Source organism: Cervus canadensis, chromosome 23 (genome assembly GCF_019320065.1).
Source record: "Cervus canadensis isolate Bull #8, Minnesota chromosome 23, ASM1932006v1, whole genome shotgun sequence".
Taxonomy (NCBI): domain Eukaryota; kingdom Metazoa; phylum Chordata; class Mammalia; order Artiodactyla; family Cervidae; genus Cervus; species Cervus canadensis.
Window position 1 is genome coordinate 3,549,895 of NC_057408.1, and position 24,473 is coordinate 3,574,367.

Consider the following 24,473-nt stretch of genomic DNA (forward strand, 5'->3'; position numbering starts at 1 on the left):
TGGAGTTTCTTGCATGTCCTGCTGCAGCAGGTGGCAGGGTCCTGCAGCCGGGCAAGCTGAGTTTGGAGCCGTCAGATCTGGCTTGGAAGCTGGGATCTACATGACCAACTGATGCCAGCACAGCTCAGTGGAGGAACAGTCAGGTGGGCACTGCAATTTTTGTTCTGTTTCGTTTAACGAAGCTTCATAATCCCACTTCCATGTTGCTATGCATTATCTGCATTTGCGGCTTACAATATTTTCATGGTTTACGATATCCCATGAGTAGACGGCTGACAATTGATATCACCATTCTCCTCTCTTAGGTTACATTGATTGTTAGTAGCTTTTTCTCTCCTGTGAAGATATAGTGATTATCACATCTTTACTTTATCGGCGCATAGCTTCTGGAGCAGGGCGTGTGAGGGGTGGAGGGCAGGGACCATAAGTGCTGTCCTGCCCACATGCACACTTCTCTGGACAAGAGGCTTCTAAGAAGGTGGTCTGCAGCCATGTGACTCCAGGCAATTCTACCAAGAGGGCTCAGAGCAACTAAGGGTAGTGAAGGCTGACTTAATACTTTTCAACTCGCTCTGCTGAAGTATCTGAAACGGGCAGCGCTGTGTAGGGGGTGGTCGGGGCAGGACATTCTAGGTGAGGGCAGAGAACCAGCCACTTCAGGCTTGTGGGGACCAGAGGCCAAATGGACATAAGCAAGATTTTCCCAGGTGGGTGGGTTCCAGGGTTCAGGGGGGTCTAACAACCCTGGATTCCCATTCAGCTGTACATACAATCTACCCCACAAGGGAGAAAACTGCCCATATCTTGTGTCTTGGCTTCACTGGCGATGCTCAGTAAAGGAATGAATGAGTGAACGGAGGAGATGGGAACAACTTTTGTAACTCACACAGTCCTATTCCCACCCCTAGGAAATTTGAATATTCCCTCCCAGACCCTGACTCTCTGCAGAAGGAAGCAGTGTGCATCCACGGCCCAGGGGAACCAGTCCCTGAGGCTCTGTCCAGAGGAGCTGACACCGTGAGCTGTAGCATCTCCCGCCTGGCAGCTATGGCCTGGGTGATCGGTGCTCAGGCACTGAGGCCTCCAGCAAACCTAAGGCTGGACCTCCACATGGATCACTGACTGCTTTCTGATCACCTGTCCTGTGCTCATCTCCATGCTAGGGAGATAAACAGGATACACATCCTGTCCCCAGGGAGTTTACAAACTGTGACGGATGAGCCAGATGCAGGCTGCGGAGGGCACAGATGTGAGCCACTGGGTCCCCCTTCAAGAAGGACTGGCAGCCCGGCTGCTAGGAGAGTGGGCTGCAGTCAGTCCTCAGCCTAGAATTACCCTGCTAGGGTGGCCTGGGCTGCCAGGCCATCTAAATGCGTGGTCACCCAGTGACACCCACATCCCAGGACTGCCTGAGGTCTCAGGGGCTCTATAAAGGCATGGGACAAGCCTAAAGAGGCCAGGTGTGCTCCAGAGGATCCCCTGGGGATGACCGAGGCTTCAACACCAGCTTTGCCTCTGCCCTGCCCCCGCCCTCACTCAGCCTCCTGCAGGGGTGGATCCCCAGGGCACCCTTGACTAACATCCTCACACTAAACTGATTCCTGGTCGGCTGACCAAGGCCCTCAGCCTTGGATAAGCAGGGACTATGATGCTGAATATAATTCATAGACTAAATTCAGCTTTAATTCTGTACTTTAGCCTCTGAGTGCTGAAAGAACAGTGGATGTAGCGATAAATGCTCTAAGATACAGCTTTAACATGCAGTTCTCCATAGGAATTGTTACGGAAGTTTTTATTAATTAACTTGTAAAACACAAACACATACATATTACAGACTTGCTTATTACTAGGAAGAGTTGTCTCTCTCATATTTTATGTACGATGTTGGGCTCTGGGGTCCTTGATGGATGGGGGGAGACCCAGCCTGGGGACAGTGAGAGAATTCCTTCCTGCAGGGCTCAGCCAGCCAGGAAAAAAATGCCAATTAAGGAAAAGTTGTCTGTAAGGAGTCATTTTAGTTGTCATGTTAACCCTATGACCTGGGAATCACAGGCTAGATACTGGCTCCCCAAGTCTTCAGGCAAACTGAGCTCCTTTAATTGGCATCTGTTCCTTCGGGGTGCAGTGACCTCTCCCTAGTCATGTTGAACTTTTGCAGGTTTGATGAAAAGCCAATGAAGAGCCAAGCAAAGCTTGCAGCCTGTCTGAGCCCCTAGGGCGAGGCCGGGGTGGGAGGAGGTGGGAATGGTTGCCCCCATGAGAACATGTAGGAGACAGTGGGTGACATATACCTCATCAGAAGCCAAAAGTACCTGCTGAAATAGACTCTGCACCAGAGTCCCCAGAGCCAAACAAAATGCAGCCTATCACCTTGAAGAACCGTAGTGTTTGCCTGCTAATTTCCTTTTTCAGATGCTTTTACTACTAACTTGCATGTGTGTGTGCTAAGTCGCTTCAGTCATGTCTGACTCTTTGCGACTCTTTGGACTGTAGCCCACCAGGCTCCTCTGTCCATGGGGATTCTCCAGGCAAGAATACTGGAGTAAGTTGCCATACCCTCCTTCAGTTACTACTAACATTGTTTATTTTATTACTGATCACATGAATCATTACTATAGGCAGCCTCCTGCGGGATGGGAGAGTCTGCATGCCCACCCCTGCAGACCTGGCCAACAGGACCAGCTATAGGAGTTCTGACTGTGTGAGGACCACAAGGGTCTTTGGGACACACGGATGCAGGGGTTTGGGGGTGTTGGCTGGCTGGCCCAGGGACCTTGGGATTAAGGCCGTGGCACCCGCCCTCACTAGCTGAGACAGTGGGAATCCTCACATTTTTAGTTTGGTGTCTATAACGTGCTCTCTGAGCCAGCCCAGGAGCAGCTTAACTTTGTCAAGGAGCACGGGTGACTTAGAAGATGGAAAAACAATGACATCTTTTGGGAAATCGACAGGAAGGCTTTTAACATTACTCGAGGAGAAAGCCCCTTGCCAACACCCATTTTCCCAGCCCCTCTGCTCCAGTAGAAACAAGTGGCCAATATGGGGACAACCAGGAGGAAATATAGGGCCTAGACAAGGCAGGAGTGGCGGCTACTGATGTAAGCGTTCAGCTTTCCATGGTGGTAGCAGGAAAAATACCTGGTCACGGGCAGAACACAGGAGCCACTGGGAAAAGGAGAGGCTCTCGGCAGGGTTGGGCACGGGTGTCAAGGCCCAGAAGTTTGCCCTATGGAAGTGCTGAGTAGAAAACTGCTTTCAAGATGATGGTTACTATAGGCTAAAAACAGTCTATAATTTAGCTTTTTAATTCATTCATCAGCTCAGAAGGCAGCTATAACTTTCCCATTGTACAGATGAATAACCCAAGGCTCAGAGATTCCATGAAGTCCACAGTGACCTGGCTGGAGAATGGGTGAACTGAGACTGGACCTCGGGTCTAAGTGAGTCTCACCCAGCTGGTGCCTCCTGCTGGGGAAGCCATGGAAGAGATCTCACTCCTGAACAGGACTCTGGGTGAGACAGTGTCCCAGGGAGCAAGGTTGCCCAGCCCTGAATGGCATGTCTTCTCTTGTCTGCCTTGCAGACATCCCTGATACACTGACCGCTGGCCGCCTTGCTGGGAAGCCCCCTTGGTCATATGTGTATAGACATCCCTCTGTGCTGGGGACATCACCACTCAAAGCAACTTGTTTCTCAATTTTTCCATCCTGGGACTCAGATCACAGAAGGCTGAGGAAGCGAGATGGGGGCTGCTGGCCACAATGACCCAAGGACTGCGAGGAGCAGTCAAGCACTATGGCAAGAGTGTGGCCCTGGGGGAAACGTTTGAGTGCTCAGTCGTGTCCAACTCTTTGCGACCCCATGGACTATAGCCCACCAGGCTCCTCTGTCCATGGGGTTTTCCAGGCAAGAATCCTGGAGTGGGTTGCTATTTTCTGCTGCAGGGGATTCTTCCTGACCCAGGGATCGAACCCATGTCTCCAGCAGATGTCCCTCTATCATGGCGTGGCCGCACTGCCGCAGCTACCAGTGCCTTCTAAGAATGTGTGACGTGGCGAACCTGTCCCCTAGTGTGTCTCGGGCAAGCGATTCCAGCAGGGCCTGCTGAGAGCTGGGCCTGGTATGCCAGCACAGGGCCATGGCTGGAGCAGCAGGTGTTCTGGGGTACTGTGCCCACGTGGCCGGGCTGTTCTTTGGTGAGAGCATCACTTTTGTAACATTTGACCTCTTCAAAGGATGGCATTTAAACTTTATACACTGATGTCTTCTATTTCCTTTATTACTTCTCATGTTGACCCTCCCCTATTATTACTTGCTCTGGACTTTATACCTGGTAATAATGATGGTGAATAACACCATCAACTGGAATTCTTCACTTTCATTAGTAAACTGACTTAGTCTAAGAGCACGCCAGGATTTTATCATAGATGGGTCTTAATAAATATACCAACATAACTGTATCTTTAATCTACCCACCCCGACACCAGGGACTTGAAGACCCCATCAGAGCTCCCTGTCCCCCATCAGAGCTCCCTGTCCCCCATCAGAGCTCCCTGTCTCCCATCAGAGCAGGTCTCAGAGCCCAGCCCTGCCCAGCGTGACCAGTGGATTTTTATTCAAGCCACCTAAAACTGTTTGTGGAGTCATGCCTCCACTGCGTTCACAGGGGGCTGCTCAGTTGATTGTTAAAATTTCAGACAGATCCAGCCCCCACAGGAGCTCTTGGCCAAAGAGATGCCCCCGTCCGGCTTCACATCACCTGGGACGCGTGCTGGGAAGAGGTCTTGGCATGGCATCAGGGTCTGTCCTGTCCGGCCAGTGAAGGCCAGCTCCTCGAGGGGCAGGCACGAGGCGTGCTCTTTCTCGGTCCTCATAGTAACCCGTGAGCTTCCATCCCCACCTTACACACGGGGAAGCCACAGCGCAGAGATGTTATGTAACTCGTCCAACGCCACAGAGCCTGTGAATGAGGGCCAGGACTTGAGCCGGGCCCTCCCCGACTGCAGAGCCTGGGAGGCTGTGCCACGGGGCTCCACCTTCGCTCCAGGCTCAGAGCCACCCCAAGAAGCCTCCCCTGAGCCCTCTGCCCCTCATCCCTTGCTCTGACTCTGAACAGACCATCTCCCCAGACCAATCAGCAGAGACTTTGACTTTTATAGACTTGTTTCATTGTCAAGTTCTGGTCTTAACCGGGTAAACAGATGACAGTCTTGGGAGGGCAGGGGTCAGAGAGCTACATCTGCATCCTCTCTGGGGCCAGCACAGGGCCTGGCACACGGTAGGGGTCGCCTCTGTCCTCACTGATGAGGCATCACTTGCCATGGCCTCACTGGCCACGGTCAAGGCCCCATCCAACCTCTCCTGGCTCCCCCGAGAGGAGGCTCACTGAGCCTGGCCTTTTATCCCAGCGTGGGCCCGGGGTTGGCTGACGCTCAGCCCTCTCCTCTGCCTGGTCTGCAAAGAGTTCACCACCATGTTATTGGAAAGGCTTCCAAGAGCTGGAGGCCAGGTTCACTCAGAGGGTGCACCACAGTAGGGATGTTGGAAGAGGGGGAGGGCAGAGAGGGAGCGGGTAGGGAAGCGCCTCTCAGCGGGGAGCCCCAGAGAGAAGGCCGGGAGGAGGGGGCAGAGGCCCCACGCTGGGTGTGCACCAGGCCAGCCAGGGGCCCACCGCCCAGGGCCCCGTCCCCTAGGGCAGCCCCTACGCTCCATCCTTGGGTTCATTCCATTTGTTCCCCAACCTTCCTGGGGTCCAGTGTCACCTTGAAAAAACCCACTGGCCAGTAGGAAATTGTTCCACCCACCCAAACATTGGCCTGTGGCCTTGTCTAGTCTAGCCTGTCCTTTCAGAAGTCCCTGGTTCTCCCTTCCCTGCACTCCAACTGACAGTCCTCTCCAGGAGGCCCGAATTCTGGTCATTCTCACCCCAAGCCCCCACCACCCCAGGGCCAAGTCTGTGCCCAGTCTGCACAAGCAGGTATGATGTCGCTGATTAAGGTGGTCCTATGAGGTCCCCATTCCCACATAAAGTGCCCCCACACTCTGCCCAGAGGTACTGTGCTTTATCCTCTCACCTGAAGTACCCCCCACCCCGCCCCGCACTGGAAGAAATGTAAGTGTCTTCTTTCTAAGACAGACACCCCACGAAGGGGGTAACACGGTAGATAGCATCTTGTATACCTTGGTGTGAATCAGTGTCAAAGATTGACTATCTCCTGACAACCGGGTCAGATCATCAGAAACAGAGGACGGAGTGGAAGTCCTGAAGGGGTGCTAGAAGGCTGGGTGGGTGGGGTGATTCTGGAGCACAGAGTGACTTCTGAATGCACAGGCTCCATGCAGGTGGAAGAATCCGAACAGTGGAAGAAGAGCATGTCAGGACCAGGAAAAGAAGCTTCACTGTCCTGCCCAAGTATTGCTAAAAGGGAATGAGGAAAAACTAGCAGCGGAACATACACTCAGGGTGTCTTCATGGTTTCCCAGGGTCTCCATCACCTGGTGAGAACCCCAAAGCATAGGCAGTCCATACTCTTAGAGCGGGATGTTCACCAAAGATACACACATACACACCCTTATACATACACACAATCCAAAAGAAGATAGAGCAGTGCCCAGGAAACTGCCTCAAACATACTCCCTTCTAGCTAGGCTGCCAACAGAGGAGGCCCCACAGGTCAGCGGGAGGCGGATCAAGCCTGTTTCCTTTTATTGAAAGTTCTACCCTTCTAGAATTTCTCCTTCTCTGCAGGTCCAGGCCAGGGAGACATTCATCCCCATTCAAATGAACCTTCAAGGTTCTTCTTTCATTGGGAAAAAAATAATTCTCTCAAATCATTCCAGAGCAGTGGTTCTCATGTCACCCAGCATGTGTGTGTGTCTTCACCAGGAAGGCAGGGTGGGTGCGGACTCCAGGCCTCACCTGACCTTTCTGCTCAGGGGGCAGATCCGTGACTGTCCCCCCAACTCTGCCCTGCTCCCCCACCCTCCAACAGCTTTAATAAACACCGATTACTTCAGTCCCTCGGGCACAGCTGTCCCGTGAGTTGTCCAGTCAAGGGTGTTGGGGTGGGTGCCAAGGGCTGGATCTCCAAATAAACCAGCCCTCCCTTCCCCTCCTCCGCCGCCTCTCCGGAGCGGGCGGATGTTGAGGAGGAGGGCACTTCTCTGGCTGAGACCAGGGGTGACAGAAGCGCTTTTCTGAGCTGCCTGCTGAGGGTGGAGCCCCAGTGGGGGAGGGTGGGGAGCAGAGCTCGAAAACAGGGTAAGAGGTGAGGCCGCCCTCCCCATGTGTCACGAATCCAGGCCTCTCTAAAGCCCTCCATACAAATCAAGGAGCCCTGAACTGGCACCTCTAGGAGTTAGCCTTAGACTGCCTCTCTGGTTAAAATGTGCTGGCACTTTATTCGAGGATAGAAACAGAGTGTTAGGCAATTTGTCATCTATAGGAGGTGTGTGGGAAATGGCTAAATGGATGAATGAACAAATGATTGACACTCTGGGCTACTACTAGAAACAGCGGTAGAAGGGGAGGAAAGCTCTGGGGGCTTCAAGGGAGGTGGGTAGGGATGCCACCAAGGGGGCTGGGAGAAGAAAGGGCTGCCAAGTCAAATTCTACCCTGTCACCATTGTGCACACAGCCAGCCAGGCAGTGCGGGCCCTCAAAGAGCACGACTCCCTTATCAAGTAACTGCCACTTGCAGCTAAATCTTCCTCCAAGAAGTTGTGATAATTGTCCTCAGAGAACGTGACACTCAGAATTGTCATAACTGAATTCAGAAACCATCCACTCAAGGGCTCTCTGCATTTTTTTTTTCCAGCAGCAGAAACCCCCTTGTACAAATAAAGTTTCATGCAAAAACAGATGCACCCAGAACTGTTCTGCTTGAATCAACTCTGTGAATCCCCTTGGAGATACCCGTCTAATCCAACTCCTTGTTTCAGCAGGGAAACCGAGGCCCAGAGAGGTCAAACTGTGTTCTCAGGCTCCATCACAACCACCTCCAAGTACCTGGTCCCCTCTGCTGAGCATCTACTTCAGTACCTCTTGGGTGGGATCCTGGCTCGTATAATCTTTAAAAGGTTCACAGATGACAGGCATCAGGTTTAGGCACTGCTGGATTAAGCACTCGTTTGCAGGTGAAGAGTAAATTAGTAGCAAGATCTGATCCCAGCTGCCTGACAATGATTTCCAAGAAGTTATTGGAATTAATTTCTGGTGCTGGGGTTTGCTTATATTGAACTTGATGACACTGACAGCAATTCTAGCATATTCTGGTAAAAGGGTAATTTTTTTTTGTAATCTTTGGCAGTATTTCAAACTAGGTGAGCCCCACTGTACCACTTGGCTCACATTTATCTCTGTCGAGAGTGTGACTCCAGTCAGTCCCATAGGTATGACAATGGGGAAAAAGACTATTTCATTATGCAGCTAAAATACCACTGAGAAATGGAGCGCCCAGCCACACCAAGTGGTTTTGGATGAATCAGTGGATCCTGCTGGCAGCTGGGGCCCAAACAAGAATGGAATGAAGAGGTCTTGAGTTGCCACCTGGTTAAGATGTTAGCTCTCTAACAGTTTTATTTGTGGTCCCAAAGGGGTCATTTAATGCAATAAAAAAGTCATGATCTTAGTCGAGCCTCCACCAGAGCCCTGCACATTGGACAGCTTGTCCAATGGATGTCACACTCACTTCTGTTCAGGTCAATTTCTTCCTTTTCCCGGGCCTACCTTTCCATCAGCAGCTGCATCTGGATAAAGTGGGGCTGAGGAAGTGGGCTCTCTGGAGCACTCCTTGTAAGACAGAATGAGAGCACTGACCCTTGCGTCCCCCACGGGACCCCACACTGTCCCACAGAGACTGAGAGCAGAAACCTGGTGAGAGGTCTGCGACGTGCGGGGGAAACACCAGGCTGGGAAGGATGATCAAGAAGTTGAGATAAACGGATCTCACTATAGGTATGGCAAGCAAACGTGACCATGGATTCCAGAATATTTCCTGACTGTGGCCTCCTTGAGCATATAAGCCCCTAGAAAACAGGATGGCTACAATTTAAAAAGCAGATATTATCAATTAATGCTGTCAAAGACATCAAGAGACTGGAATCCTTACACACTGCTGATGGGAATGTAAAATGTGCAGCCACTGTGAAAAACAGTCTGGCAGTTTCCCAAAAGAGTTACCATCTGACCCAGGAATTTCACTCCCAGGTATATATCCAAGAGAAAATGCTAACCTATGGCCACACACACACAAGCTTGCACACAAATGTTCACAGTATTACTGATAAGAGCCAAACATGGAAACAACCCAGCTATCCATCAAGGGATGACTGAATTTTAAAAATGTGATATATCCATACAAGGAACATGACTCAGAAATAAAAGGAAGTAAAATAGCGATACATGTTACAGTACAGTTGAACCTTAAAACATTATGTGAAGCGAAAGAAGTCAATCACAAAAGGCCACATGTTCTATGATTCCACTGATAAGAAATGTCCAGAATAGGCAAATATATTTAGAGACAGAAAGTAGATGACTGGTGACCTAGACCTGGGGAGTCAGGGTGAAATGGAGAGTGACTTCTACTGGTTATGGGATTCTTTTCGGCTGTGATGAAACTATTCTAAAATTGATGGTGGTGAGGGTAGCACAACCTTGTAAATATATTAAAAACCATTGACTCGTACACTCTAAGTGGGTGACCTGTATGGTATGTGAGTTACATCTCAATAAAGTTGCTACAAAACAGAAAAACAAACCTTAGAAAAGTCCCTGTTGTTTAGGTTTTGCTGACTAGAGGGCATCCTCTGCTAGACTTCCCTAAGGCTTAAAGGAAACAGGAATTGCGGTCACTGTCACCTCTTGCTTTTACCAGCAGCTCCACAAAACCAATGAATCAACCCATTAGCTCCAGAAACAACAGAATTACCAGCGAGAATCCACAGCCAAAAAAGCAAGAGCCGTGAGCATACATATGTGCACATGTGTGTCTGCAGGCAAGGCAGAATTCTCTCGAAGGCCAAGTTCAGTTCTATGACATTATTTGGGAAGGTCACATATACATTTGCTTCTGGTTTGTATCTCATTTGAAAATGCCGACACTGACCATGTACTCTTATTATTAGGCAATTTTTTCCAGTGTGGTGTCTCGGTGTTGCTCTACACAATTTGTTTGGAGGATAAACTCACTTTTTGAGTGATGAAGAACATCCCACCCCGGGGTTCTGGTCTAGGAAGGGCAGACTTCGGTTGTGCCAGCTTTCCCATCCTGCACCTCACGTGACCCGAGCCAGGTCACCCCTGGGAAAGAGCTCTTACCCCGGGGGAAGCTTCCTTCTTTCTGGCTCGCTGGCCTCCTGCAGGTGGAGGGGAACCGGGGGACGAGGAGAGGCAAGGAGGCCCACTCTGGCTGGTCCCCTTCCAAGCAAAGGCCCTGGAGGAGGGGGCCTCCCAAAGGGAACAGAAGGGAGTGAGACAGGAGAGCACACGTTCTGCTCTTTCTGAACATGGGCTCAAAATGGAGACAGGAAAAGTTAAATTACTCTGCAACTCTGAAAGTCAGCCACTGGAGATAAACCCTCCCTTTGAAGAAATTACTCATCTTCCTCCATGGTGGTATCTCAGGGTCTCTAAGTATTCAAATGTATTAAGCAACGGCATGCACAATGTATAATACAAATGGCTCGTGTCAAAACTCCACTTTCCAAGTTATTATCGTCAATTTTTTTTTTGCTAAGTCATGAGAAGTCCAGCGACTTAAAAATCCAAACAAAAACTGACAAGAACACGCGCACAAAGATGGAAAAACATCCTTCGTGGAAGTTACTATGAAGCGAGCAGCTTCAGAAGGGAAAAAACACAATCTCTGACTAATATGAAGGAGACTCCAAATTGCTCTTGGCAACAATCTCTCAACCCTAGATTCCCCTCCCTCTATTCATCTCCGCAGTTCCCAGCCAAAGGAAAATAAACTGAACAGCTCTCTCCCTGGCCCAACCTGTAGGGCTGCACGGCTGAGCAAGCGCTGAGCAAACAGACATCCCCATGCAATTATCCACCTGTGCAATCGCGGTAAACACAGGACAGCCAGGCAGGGGCTCACCGCTCTGACCGGACCGATCTTTTCAATATTGGGAGAAAAATGCCTTTATTCTGGCGCCATGACATCAAAACGAGCATACTATGATCTCGTGACCTCAAACCCAAGAGATTTTCTTTTTAAAAAAAAAAGGAAGAGGAAAACCATCCTCCCCGGAAGAGTGGGTATCAGTTCCAAAGAAGGAAGGCCCCAGAGCATCCTTCAGAGTGACTTAGCTTCGAGACAAGATTTATCAGTTCACCTTCCTCACAAAAGTGAGAGTTAATTCTTGAGGTGGTTCTCTTACGCCTATTACACCATCCAAGATGGAAGAAGTTAACAGGCCAAATGTCCTGGAATATTTATGGCCATTCTGGCTCTCAAAGATTCATCTGAGAACCATTTTTTTAGGACAGATATGTCAGGTCAGCTGAAACGGAGACGGACAGGAACATGGGGGAAATGGCATTGTGAGTGGAGATGCAGTGGAGAGAGCATGAGCTTTTCAGTTGAGTCCTGATACACCCTGGGAGGCGGGTGTGAGCTGCTCTGAGAGCTCTGGACAGTCCAGAGACCTGGGTTCTAGTGTTGGTTTCGCTACCAAGTGCTGTGAACACGGACAAGCTTCCCCAGTGGTAGGATGCGGGGACTGGCGCTCCCACTGCAGCTCTAAGAGGATGGCAAGTGCCATCCCAGCCACTGCGGAACGAGGGTGGGGGCAGCGGGATGATGCTCTGGGGTGGCTCTCTGCCCGGCTGGCACGGATGCAGAGAGGTGCCAGCATGGGGCTCTTGTCATCTCCAGCTGGGATGTGCCAAAACTAAAGTCTCATCTCAGAACCCATCATGATAAACCAATAATCTGAATGGCAGGGTCTCAATCAGCTTCACGGGCACTCTGTGCATGCCATGACGTCTCCTGGAGCCAAGGACCAGTCCTCATGACTGAAGCTTGGGGATACTCATCATTTCAACCGCCTACCCCTCTCCTTCCCCCAGGCCTCCTGCTGCCTCTCCTTCTTCATGGCCGTGCTTCTGGAGCACCTCCCCACATACTGTCTCATTTCATTCACTCAGTACTCACCGCCCACTCTCCTCTCCCAGTGCCTGACCCTGCCGGGCTCACGTCACCAAAGGATGCACTATTGCAAATACTATTCCCATTGACAGAGGCCAGAGACCAGGTCAGATTCCCCTCACTAATGTACGCCTGACACTTAGCATGGTGCTTGGAAATCACACAGTAGACCATATTAGATCAGTTCAGTTCAGTCGCTCAGTCGTGTCTGGCTCTTTGTGACCAGCACAAAGATTGCAGCACGCCAGGCTTCCCTAACAGTTGCTAAATAAATGACCAACTGATTGAATGGAAAGAAACTCAGGTTCAAGAAGGTGAACACCGGATGTAACACATAATATTTTTGTACAACAATTATACCAGAGCAATGGAGTCCTGTCTCCTCAACTAAAACGCAACATTCTAAAAGATGGGTGGTCGAAGGGGTAGCTTGGATTCCTGGCTCTGTCACCAAGTAGCTGGGTGGCTGACTTAACCCTCTGAGATTCAGTTTCCTCATCTGCAAAGTGGAGCTAACGTTTCCTAACTTATGTGCTGTGCAGGTTAGAGGAGACGACGTGTGCCAAGCACAGGACCTGGTACATGGAAGATGGTCTCTGAATGTCCCCTCCCTCTCCTCCCTGCCGGGAACCTCTCTGGCTTATCTCCCAGTCTTGACACAGCAGGATGAGCCTCAGGTTCTACGACCTCCAGGCCTGTGCTCTTTCTGTCTCCCTCCCTCGGGGTCCTGCCCCAGTGCCTCCTCTTAACTGAAGCCTTTGGCGACCTCTCTGGCTGCCAAAGTGCCTCTTCTCATTTTCCACACTGGCTCTCCCTGCTGTCTCTCCAAGTCACCCTGCTTGCGCCCTAGGCTTTGCTTATTCTGTGCAAGCCTCATTCATCAGTATCGGCGGACCCTCGGCGGCGGCTCAGGCCGCAGTTCTTTCCGAATCTCCCAGCAGGTCCTGCGAGGTGTTTGGCGGAACCCCAGTCAATCGGTTTTGTGAAGTTCTGGAAACCACACTGGAGGCCTCCGGGCCTAGGTGGCACTAGCGGCCGGTGGTTCTGTGTAAGGAGCGCTGGCCTCACCTGGCCCCTCGGGCTTCCAGCCCCTTCCAGTGAAAAGGGGGTGATGAGAGCCGCCGGGGCTGTCCTTGGGTGATAGTTTGGGAGAACTCAGGAAACAGTTCCAAATATCAGGCCCAGACGACAGAGCACAGGCTGACTCAGTCATCTTTTAGGAGGGCAGGGTTTTTTTTCCCTTTCAGCCCAGGTTGGGCCTTAAGGGGAGAGGGTGGCACTGGGCTACTTTCTCTTCCTGGGGATCTAACCAGAGGAGGTTCTAATCCCCAGGACTTAAAACCGGGTGAAGGAGCGGAGCTGAAACTTGAACCTGGCAGGGCCTTCGCCCTTCCTCTCCCTCCCCTTCCACACAATCTTCTCTGACTCTGGAGAAAAACTGCCTGATTGTTTCAACCACTTCCTTTACATTTTCATACTTCTGCATTTGGAGGGCTTTGGAAGGGGTACGCCCCCAGTCGGCCGATGAACCGCGGCGACGAGGCTGCCTCCTGTGCCCAGAGAGCCGAGTCCCCGGGTTAAGAAAGAGGGCAGCGGCCCCCAGCCGGGACAGCAGAGGCCAGAAACCAGGACGACCAGACCCGACGACCCTCAGAGCCCTCACTACAGACACGAAAACGGCACCGCGCTGGACTGTTGGGGGTTGGGGGGCGCCGCGCGCTCTTTCCACAGTCCCTCCCAGGCCAGCCGGTGGCCGCTGCAGGGAACCGGGCGCTCGGGAGGGCGAGGGGGGTCAGAGCGCGCAGACCCGACCGCCTCGCGAGCGAGCTCGGGGTCTCCGGCTTAGCTCTATGCCCACCGACGCCCACCGGCCCTGTTCTGCTTGCGATTCAGCCCAGGGACCGCGGCTGGACTCCCTCCGGCTTGCCCAGCGACTTGTGCCAATTCCCCCTTTCATTCCTGCCCCTGTCCTGACTTCTGCCAGGAGTTGCCTTGGCTTCCACATCACCCCCATCCCCAACCAAGTTTTGTGTCTGATATTGGAAGAAGGCGAGCTTTTTTGGGGGGGGGGGGGCGGGGGGGCAAGGTATTGAAACTAACAGTGTTCATCGGCCACTACCTTCCGAAGTGCCGCTCGCACTCCGCTGTCCCCTCTCGGCCACCCCAGAACCTGCCGCGAGGGCGGCGGGCGAGGGGATCGCGAGCAGAATTGCTGTACCCCGAGTCCCCGATTCTTTCCGGCGTTTCGCCGCGCGCCCCTGCATAAGCGCGGGGGCCCCATCACACTTGGCTCCAGCCCTAGGGCGGCTCTGAAACTCCTCTCATTCGCAGCCACCCAAGCCGCGCGAGCGCCAGTCGGAGCCGCCACCCGGGCCAGGGGTCCCCGCGGTGGAGCGCGAACGCCCGCAGCGGCCGGAGAGGGGACGCAGCCGCCCGGCGCCCGAGGGGCCTCCCCCGACCCCCAACCCCCGCCAATCCCCACCCCTCTCCACCCAGGGCCGCCTGCCCAAAGTCCCGAGCCCATCCCACTCCCGCTCCGGTCCGGCCCGGTCCGGTCCGGTCCCGAGGCCGCGGCAAACCCACCTGGCAGCCCCGGGGACGCCGCTCGTGCCCGGGTCGTGTCCTGAGCGCCGCCAGGGTCCCGGGCTGGGAATCCACGCGGCAGCGCAGCTCAGGGGAGCCTGCCGCAGCCGGCGGGAGGTTGTCATTGATTCGTGCAGGGCGAGTTAAGCCATTCCAGGAGTGGTTTTGAGAGAGCACTCCCACCCCTCCCTCCAACCAGAAGTATTTGGCAGGCAGCCCCTTTTCGTCCACCTGTACTGTTGAGCTCGGGACCGGGACCAATTTTACCAGTCGCGCTTTACTCCTCACTTTCTGATACGCAAAGTAAGCCCTTTCCTCAAAGGGAATGCAAAAATGAAAGCAGGGTGATGGGGGAGTTCTCCGCCCCCCACTTTCCTCCTGGGTCTCACTGTTTTTTTTTTTCTCTAATATTTCACAAAATGCCTTACCATTTATCTCAAATCAGGAGCAGCTTTTCATTGTCACTGTTTTTTTCCCCCCCAATTCTGCATGTCTTTTATTTTTAGAGGCAATTTGATTCCCATTTGCCTGAAACCTGAGCCCAATAAAATTACTGGAATTATATGTTTTCTCTTTAAAGGGTCGTGAGTGTAACTTACCAAATAAAACACTGCACAGCAAGCATTCAAGTGGCAAGTGACAAAGAGGGAGGTGCAGGAAGTAGGCAGAGAACCCTCCACTGGGTTGCCCAGGGGAACCTGGCCCAGAGGGAGTCCGGAGGCCTGAGGTGGGGGTGCCTATGGCAGCTCCTCCCCAACAACAAACACAGTATCACCAGACTGGCTTTGGCTTTGCTCCTTTCTAAGACTGACTCAGAAATGCCAACCAGAGACCCAGCAGTCCACATTTGGGGTGGGCCAGCCACCAATCCCAGAGAGGTGTGGCAGGGCGCCCTTGCCCAAACTGTTCCTTGAAACCACACACCACACCCTTTTCGAAAACTGCCAGCTAGGAGGCGCCTGCTGCTGTCAGCCCTCTTCCCCAATAACTGTCCTTCACTTGGTGGGGTGGTGGGGGGACCTTCATGAACTCCTTGGTACCTAGGCTGGCAGTTTTCAGAAGTGGGGGAGGAGCAGGGGGTGGGGGTGGGGGATCCTTCTTCCCTGGTGACCAGCTCCCCCGTGTGAGATGGAGAATCAGCAGGAAAGAAATGAGACCAAAGAGAGGCCTGGACCTCACCACCTCTACCACCAACACGAAAGCACCCCAAAGCCAAAGGTAAACCCCAAAGATCCATCAGTCGATGAAGGCCAAGGATGGGACAGAGGGTTTGCAGCATGCCAGGAAGAATGGTTCAGACTTAAATGCCTCCTCCAGCAGGTGCCCCCTGCCTGAAATCCCAGCGTTAATGATTCATCCCGTTGTGGGCCACGCCCCAGCAGAGAGCCTGCTCCAGGCAGGCAAATTTGCTTCAGGAAGGCAGGAAGGGTCTCTCTCTCTGTGTAGTTCTAAAACTGTAAATACCCATGGGTTCGGGGCAAGAGTCCCTACAAAGGGCTGGAAGGAGTTTGTCAGATCTTCTCTGTATGGTGGGGGGTCATGGATAGCAGCCTTTTGGGGGGCAGAGAGGTTTGGAACCAGGGAGAGCTGAGGAAGGCAGGGGAGGGAAGGGGAGGGGAAGGGAGGGGAGGGGGTGCAAAGTCAGGGAACCGGGCACTGAGGTCAGAACAGAAGGTGCTTAATCAGGGCAGGTGGACAGTTTCCAAGACTGGATGACTCCATAGCTTTTTATCAAAAACTCCCGGAACACCCAAACCAAAGAATGAAAAGTCAAATCCCTTTGTCCACAGAGGCGCTAATGAAATACCCAATCAAGCGCAACTCCACACTCCACTCCCAGGCACCGTGGGTGAAGGTGCCAGTGCATGACCTGGATGGAGTCAGGATCAATCCAGAGATGTTGGCTGTGCGCCCACAAGTTGAGGTTTGGTTCTGGCGGCCTGGGTGGAGGTGGGGCGCCATGGGGTGCCACCCTCGGAGCCTCAGGTCTTGTGAAGAGATAAAGCACCGGGGGCTCATCGGCGTGGGGCAGGGTCCACAGAGCACTCTTCGGGGTCCATTAAGGAACCGGGTCCTGCAGTCATGAAGATAGAACTCCTGGGTGGGGGGAGAGGGCTCCCGGAAGTGGTCCCTTGGGTCTGGAAGTTTGTGCTGCTGTGAGCAGGGGCGGGAGTGAGGGCTAGGGGACAGGGCAGCTGGCCGGGTTTACGGGGTTCTCCCCGGGCATAAACCATCAGGCTGACAAGGGAGACCCAGTTTATGGATACAACTTCCAGCTAAAAGGAGAGAGTACAGGGCAGGGCCTGCTTTGGAGGGAGGGAGGATTGGAGCACCTCTTTCAAACCCAGCTGGAGCTGGATGTGGGCAGAAGGGGAGGAGGAAGGAGGCTGCAGGGAGGGGTAGCGGAGAGTTGCGTGCCCAGCCCAGCCTACCCCTAGGCGGCTCCTCCTAGCAGGGCTCTGGCCCCTGGACCTGAAGGAGTGTCTGACTAGGCCAGTGGGTGGTGCCAGGGCTGACTGTATTGCAGCCAAGAGCCCCGGGGGAGAGCTGGCCACAGTCCAGCCCACTGGCTGGGTACCTCGGTGGACAGTGGATGTCATTGCACCCTCCCCCTTAATCACTGTGTGTGCGTGCTAGGCTGGGACCCGCCCTTTCGGAAGGGCTGTGGGCAAAAAGTGGGGAGCCCTGCCCCAGCCCCCCTCCAGCTTCGCCTCTTCCCTGTTCTCAGCCCCCAAACCAGCTGCCTCCTGAGAACAGGAACCTAAAGGAGTCTTGGCGGGTGGGTGGGGGTTGGCGAGAGAGGCTCCCACAGCCACACAGAAGGGCCTCAGGGCGGGCCAGACTCTAGATCTGTTACTGTGCCTCTCCTCTGGGGAGGTGGTTCTCACCCCCTCCCTCTTACTCACCCCCTCTCCCCCTCCTTCCCGCCCCACCCTCTTCCTGGGTCAGGTCGGTCAGAGCACTTGGAAACAGGCTGGCTTACAGACGCCTTGCCTTCCACATCTGCCTCCAAACCCACAACACACTCTTGTTCCAGGGTGGATGAAAGCTCCTGCTCCAACCACCAAGCAATGGCTCAGAAGGCTAAACAGAAGCACAAGCAGCAAATTGGCTACCGTCAACTTGCAACTTCAGTGGTGCCCGGTCCTCAGCTGTGATGCAGGCACGCAGACAGCTTCTGTCTGGGCATGCACACTTACTGAATGTCCGTATACACGTGTGTAGAGAGGTGGACACAGAGACAGGCCGTGTCATCTGAGAACACTTAATCACTGCCAGCTACGGAGCATCTAGCCCCTCACTTAATCCTTGCAGCCACACTAGGACGTAGGTCCTTTCATCCTCTCCCCTTTACTGATGAGGAAACTAGGGCTCAGAGAGGCCATATCTTTTGTTTGAGGTCACATGGCTTGATAAATCATAACCACTGGACATAACACCTGGGTCTTTGGACACTGCTGCCCAGAGGCTGACCCCAGGCTTGGATTCTGGCTCTTTGTCTGTTTCGTACAACGGGCTCCCTAAGGAGCAGTTTGCTTTGCTGGTGTGTGTGCCTTGGTTTCCCCATCTGCTGAACAGGCAGAGTAATGGCTCTTACTGAACTGAGAGGCTGTTATTGGCCAGGAGGAGGCTGAGATGGAGCTTAGGCTTTGGTGACGCGCAAGAGCGAGTCTTCCCTAGAGGATGCACATGGCCCTGGGGTAGAGTGTTACTCAAGCTGGAAACCCAGAGTCACCCTTGCTGCCTCCCTCTCCTTTCGCCGCCTGCCCCCCAATCCTGCTCCAGCCAGTCATCCACGTGCAAGACTCAGATCTCCAAAGCAGATCTCGGATCTGCCTTCTTCCTGCCTCCTCCCCTACGACCCCAGCCATCACCCCTCTGCCCGTGACTTGTGCAGGGAGGACCCCTCACTGGCCGCCCTGCCCCCACTCCTGTCCTGCTCCTTCCACCCAGCACTGCCCAGGTAATCTCCAAACGTGCCTCTGGTCACATCGCAGAGCACTTAACATGTGGTCCAGATGGCTCTCCACGGCCCACGAGGCACAGAGAAATCCCTGCCTGTCTTTCCACACCCACCCCCACCTCCCACCCCATCCTCCAGTCACAGACAGACACACCAGTTCCTCTGCCTTCCTGTTGTGGGAACTTCCTTGGCCTGCCTTGCCCTCTCCTACCTCAGGTTGTGAAGATGCGTCACCTCCTCAGAGAAGGCTTCCTTGACTACCACAGATAAATTAGAAAACCCGCCCCCCTCCCCCATTATTTGTTTCTGACCCTTAGTCAAAGCACTCATGCAGCTTGCATGCTTATATTTGATGTCATGTTTACATTGAACTGGTGGCTCAGACGGTAAAGCGTCTGCCTGCAATGTGGGAGACCCGGGTTTGATCCCTGGGTCAGGATCCCCTGGAGAAGGAAATGGCAACCCACTCCAGTACTCTTGCCTGGAAAATTCCATGGATGGAGGAGCCTGGTGGGCTAAAGTCCATGGGGTTGAAAAGAGTTGGACATGACTGAGTGACTTCACTTTACATTGAACTCTATTTGACCATCCCTCCCACTGGAACAGAGGCTGCTTGTGGGCTGGGGACGCTGTATGTCTTTTTCACTGTATATAGTTGGGCTTCCCTGGTGGCTTATCGATAAAGAATCCGCCTGCCAATGCAGGTGACTTGGGTTCAATCCCTGGGTCAGGAAGATCCCCTGGAGAAGGAAATGGCAACCCACTCCAGTATTCTTGCCTGGGAAATCCCATGGACAGAGAAGCCTGGCAGGCTACCATCCAAGGGTTGCAAAGAGTTGGACACAACTTAGCAACTAAACAACAACAACAACATACTTGAAAAATACAAATAAACAACAAAAAAACATATTTGATACCGGTTAGCCTCCTGACAAATACACTGGGGGATAAAAGTGCTTATAGAGAAAACCATAGATCCAGGAGACAGGAGGACTGACTCTAGTCCTGGCTCGGCCACTGGCAGGCTGCATGGCCCTGGAGGTGTCACCCGCCCTCCCCCATCCTCATCTTCATCCTCTGTACGGGGGAACGATTCCCAGGTGGCTCAGAGGGTAGAGCGTCTGCCTGTAATGCGGGAGACCAGGTCTAAGCCCTGGGTCGGGAAGATCCCCTGGAGAAGGAAATGGCAATCCACTCCAGTATTCTTGCCTGGGAAATCCCATGGACAGAGGAGCCTGACAGGCTACCATCCAAGGGGTGGCAAAGAGTTGGACACAACTTAGCAATTAAACAACAACAACAACAAAAACATACCTGAAAAACACAAATAAACAAAAAACAGATTTGATACAGGTTAGCCTCCTGACAAATGCAGAGGAGCCTGGTGGGCTACAGTCCGTGGGGTTAAAGAGTCGGACATGACTGAGTGACTTCACTACGGGGGAACTAGGGGTGAGATGACGACCAGGAGACTGACCAGGTCGACACTCAGCAGCCAGGCTGTCTTTCATCCTCAGAGAATAAAAGTGTAGGTGCCAATATATAAACAAGGCGAGAACCCTGGCTGTCAGGTATGCGAAAGGGCTTCGGGAAATTTTTGCTTCCGTTGTTGGCCCCCGGCTGATTCTTGATGTGAATCAGCTCATGAGGACTGTGGCATTCTCACATTCCTGAGCACTCCTCCCCCTGCACCACCCCCCCACCTCTGCACAGGCTGCCACACGAGCGTGGAAACAGGACCACACGCAAGTGAACCAGCAGGAGACCCAGTCGGGGCTGATTTTATCTGGGGATTACCAGCCAACAGCCATGCTCCCCCGACTCGCCACGTCTGAGGGCCCAACCTCTGAGGAGGCCTATGCGTGCGGTGGTTTTGGGTGTCCGTGGCTTCTACACCCATCACGCTGCTTGGCTTTCACAGCGACCCTGAGTCCCACTCTGCAGATGAGGAAACTGAGGCTTAGCTTAAAAAGTGAGTGAGCGGCTGAATGGAGCTCTTCGAAATCAGAGATGCAAAACTCTTGTGAGGTTAATATTCTTATAAAAATTTATGTATATGAGTATATAATTTGAAAGAGAATATTGATATAGCTGAAAAAACAGATGAGAAGGTGACCCCTAATCCCACCACATTGAGGCAATGCGACCACCACAGGGCAGGACCCCTAGTCTCTCTTAAGTGCTTCAGTGGCCACGATCCACCCACCTCCCCCCAACTGGAGCAGACAGTCCTCACTCCCCACCCCCAACCGCCTCACTAAACACTGGCTTCACCTGACATCCGACTTTGCACTTCTTAGGTGTTCAACAAATGTCTAATTAAACATTTAATTAAATTTTGAGGAAAACTAAACTGGCTGGAGCAAAAAGGGGCCGCTTCAGACGCACCTGGCCTCTTCCAACACAGCCCAGCTTCCTGTCTACCACAAGCCGAGTCCTCACTCCTCTGAATTCCCCGGTTTGTACTATGCTCACAAGGATGTCCCTGTAATCACGCAGCTCTATCACTTTGATCCTCAGATCAGATTTTATTCACATGTATTAGAATGCCAATGTGAGATAACAATTCATCGGCTCTTGAGCATCGAGAACAGAGAGGGAGCCACGACTGAATGTAAGCGAAGCTTATACAGTCACAAAGTTTATCCGAATCTGCCCGTGGCCAGAGCTGCACTCACTTCTGCTTCTGGGTCTTAGTGTGGCAGATGCAACACCCAGGACCCACTGCAGTTGGCCGGACACCTTGAACTAACTCCCTGACTTCTTCAAGCACACAGAGGTGATCTGGGGAAGCCCCTGGCCTTTGGTTGCCTGGTCCAGTGGGCACTGGAGAAGAAGGTGAGGCCCAGTGAGGGTGGCCGGGTACTGGGAGCCCTCCCCGCCTCCTCAGGTAGGCTGGGAGACTAGCTGGGGCTCGTCCTGGCCTCGGGTGGGGGCCTCTGAGAGGAGGTTCAGGCTGAGCACAGGGTGCCCGGGTGCCGGAACTGCTGTCTCCGGGGAAGTGAGGGGGAAGTACCCGGCCAGGCTGGGCTCACGGCTCGGGGCTGGGGCCTCGCCCTCCCGGAAGATTGTATTGTGCGGCGCCCTCGGGAGGAGGGGAGGGCCCGCGAGCCTCAGCAGAGCAGCTGGTGCTCTGGGTGACTGGGCCTGTCACCGCCGGAGCAGGCCGGGGGCGGGCGTCCAGGGAGGAGGGCTTGGCCGGTGGGGGCAGTGGCCGGAAAGGGGCTACACTTCCGGCCAGGGAGGCAACGCCCCTCGTCCGTTCCTCCGTCCCTCCGGCCTCCTTCCTTTCCGAGGTGTGTACGGACTGCCTCCCCGTGGCCCCCACTGCTTCGGCCGTGGCTATAAGGTGAACACATCACGCGACACCTTCACATGTCACGTCTCCATCCTCATGGAGTTGATCTTCCAGTAGGGGAGAGACAATGAGCAGATAACCATCTACCATGAAGTCAGCTGGGTGAGGCCAAGTCTTTGTCCCTCGTCTTTTCCTTCTTTGTCGCCCACGGCCTCTCACCTCATTTGATCCCCACCCCCAAGGGGCCGGGAGAGCCGGATTTCTAGCTCCCACAGACCGTGAGGCAGTGAGGTTGGGGGTGGGGAGGTGACTTGCCCAAGGTCATACTGGGCACAGTGGTGAAGACGCTGCATGTAACCCCAGCCGGCTGACTCCTTGCCCAGTGTTCCCGGCACTGTCTTCCCCAGCACAGTCATCTAGTCTTAACTGCAGAGCAAGGAGACGACTTAACTCTGTGCTTCTAGCAGTGTCTTTTTTTTTTTTTTTAAGGGGATATTTATGCACAGAATACTAAAAAAAGCAAGAAAGGAAGGAAGGCAGGGAGGGAGACAGAGAACGCAAGGAAAGGAGGAAAGAAAGGAAGAGAAAAAAAGGAACTAAGAATCTCAACCTCGAGAAACAACTAACTTACCTAATATTAAATGACCCTTATGAGACAGGCCCCTGTGGGTCTAGGCAGCGTAGGCAGCTGAGGTGCAAGCTATACTGGCTACAAACTCTGGCTTCAACCCAAATTTTCTTTGGTAAATAAGGTGAAAGTTGGCCTATCCTTCCTGGATCCCTGCAAATGTGGGAGGCCCCCTAACCCAACCAGGCTGTTGATACCCTTGGGCATTAACATGGATGCCCACTTGTCCCTTAGCTGGTGTTTGACCAGGAGGAGGAAGGGTGGTGACAGGAATGGGGAAGATGATGCAGGGCTGTGTGTGCGCGGGCACGCTCGTGTGGGTGTACTGTGCACGGAGACCGGTGAGTAGAGGGGCCCGCAGCTGGGCTGGATGACTGCTGGGGAGGGGCTATACACCAGCCCCTTCTCTGTTGGATGAAGCCGTGAACAGGGCTCCAACACCCTCCAGAAAAGTGTCTGCCCTAAATGGTCCCAAGGTGCTCAGGCAGGGGTGGCCTCACCCCTCCCCTTGTGCTGGTCAGGGTACTATTGCCGGGGGTGGGGGGGGTGGTGGTGCTGAGAATGGTTAGCACAGCCCACGATCCTTCTTGAAGGCCAGACAAGCCAACCAGGCTGGATGGTCAGTCCAGTGACCTTCACTTATTGAAGCTGGCGTTTTCATTAAGGTCAAGGGTAGGTCTGTAGGATGAGTGGGAGAACAAGGCAGAACTGAATGGTCACGATGGAGATCAAAACAAGGGCCTTGCCTTCCCACAAGGACCACATCAAAGAAAAGACTCACTGTTAACCCCCAAGGACAGGAAAATAATGATAATCATAATAGCTGCAAGCACTAAGGCATCATTTCTTTTAATCCTCAGCAACAATTCTATGAAGTCTATATATTATTATTCCCCTTTTAGAGAATGGCAGCTCAGAGCCAGGATTTGAACCCAGGTCACAAAGACCACCGTTAAAAATCACTTTTAATCCTGGAAAAGTGCATGAGGTAGCTCAGAATATTTTTGGACTTTGAGTAGAGTGGGAGAAATCAGAGTGAGACAGAAGGTTAAGTCCCATTAATCATAACGGGGGGAAAACATTAGGGCAGACCCTTGTCTGAGGCTGTCCATGTTGTTTGGGGTATCCCAAGGCCTACCTTAAATAGCCATCTGCCCATTAGAGTTAGCAGGTTCACCTAGCAGTGAATTCTAGGACCAGTAAAGTCCTTGGTAAAGACTTTACATGGAATTCTCCAGGCCAGAATACTGGAGTGAGTAGCCTTTCCCTTCTCCAGAGGATCTTCCCAACCCAGGGATCAAACCCAGGTCTCCCATATTGCAGGCGGATTCTTTACCGACTGAGCCGCAAGGGAAGCCCCCCTTGAAGAACAAAGAGGTGTAAGAGCCTGCACTGTGTTCTGCAGGCGAGTATGGACTGCAGTGGTTGGAGCGTGGTGCTGTCACTCAGAAGATGGACTTCCGATCCTCTGCTAGAATCTCTGGACTGCTGGTTGCCACGTAGATTCCTGGAACCCTTCCTCAGACCACTGAATCAGAATCTAAACCCCAAGTCTCCATTTTCACTAATGCTGGGGCTTCCACGCTGAGGGGATAGAGGCAGTGCTGGCGGGTAACCGATTGGTTTGGCCTTGCTGGTGAGTGGCCCCGGGTTGAGAGCCAGTGCTGTGCAGACACAGTCCCTCACCTAGGTCCTTGGGTGTGTGCTGAGGGTGGGGGTGCGGAGCAGAGATCGCATGTTAAGCATGATTCTTTACATCAACCATTTTTAACAGCTGCATAGAGCACCAGCGAGCGGACACAATATCGCATACATAAGCACTCCGTCCTCTTGAACACTTGG

At 53.0% G+C, this 24,473-nt stretch overlaps 1 protein-coding gene across 6 annotated transcripts in view; it reads right to left on the reverse strand.

The window, feature by feature from the left end:
* Positions 1 to 24,473, reverse strand: part of ZBTB7C (zinc finger and BTB domain containing 7C) — a 299,100-nt gene that overhangs the window by 92,748 nt on the left and 181,879 nt on the right. For 2 of the 6 annotated variants that reach the window (XM_043444422.1, XM_043444421.1), the window contains exon 1: positions 14,742 to 14,864. The exons of 2 other annotated variants lie outside the window; for them this stretch is intronic. Coding sequence is in view for 2 of the 4 variants with exons in the window: in XM_043444419.1 (XP_043300354.1) it covers positions 14,742 to 14,866 (125 nt within the window). In the remaining 2 variants the exon portion in view is untranslated. Of the gene's footprint in view, positions 1 to 14,741; positions 15,093 to 15,340; positions 15,572 to 24,473 lie in introns of those variants that run through there. 2 more of the 6 variants (XM_043444423.1, XM_043444419.1) reach the window with 2 other exon arrangements.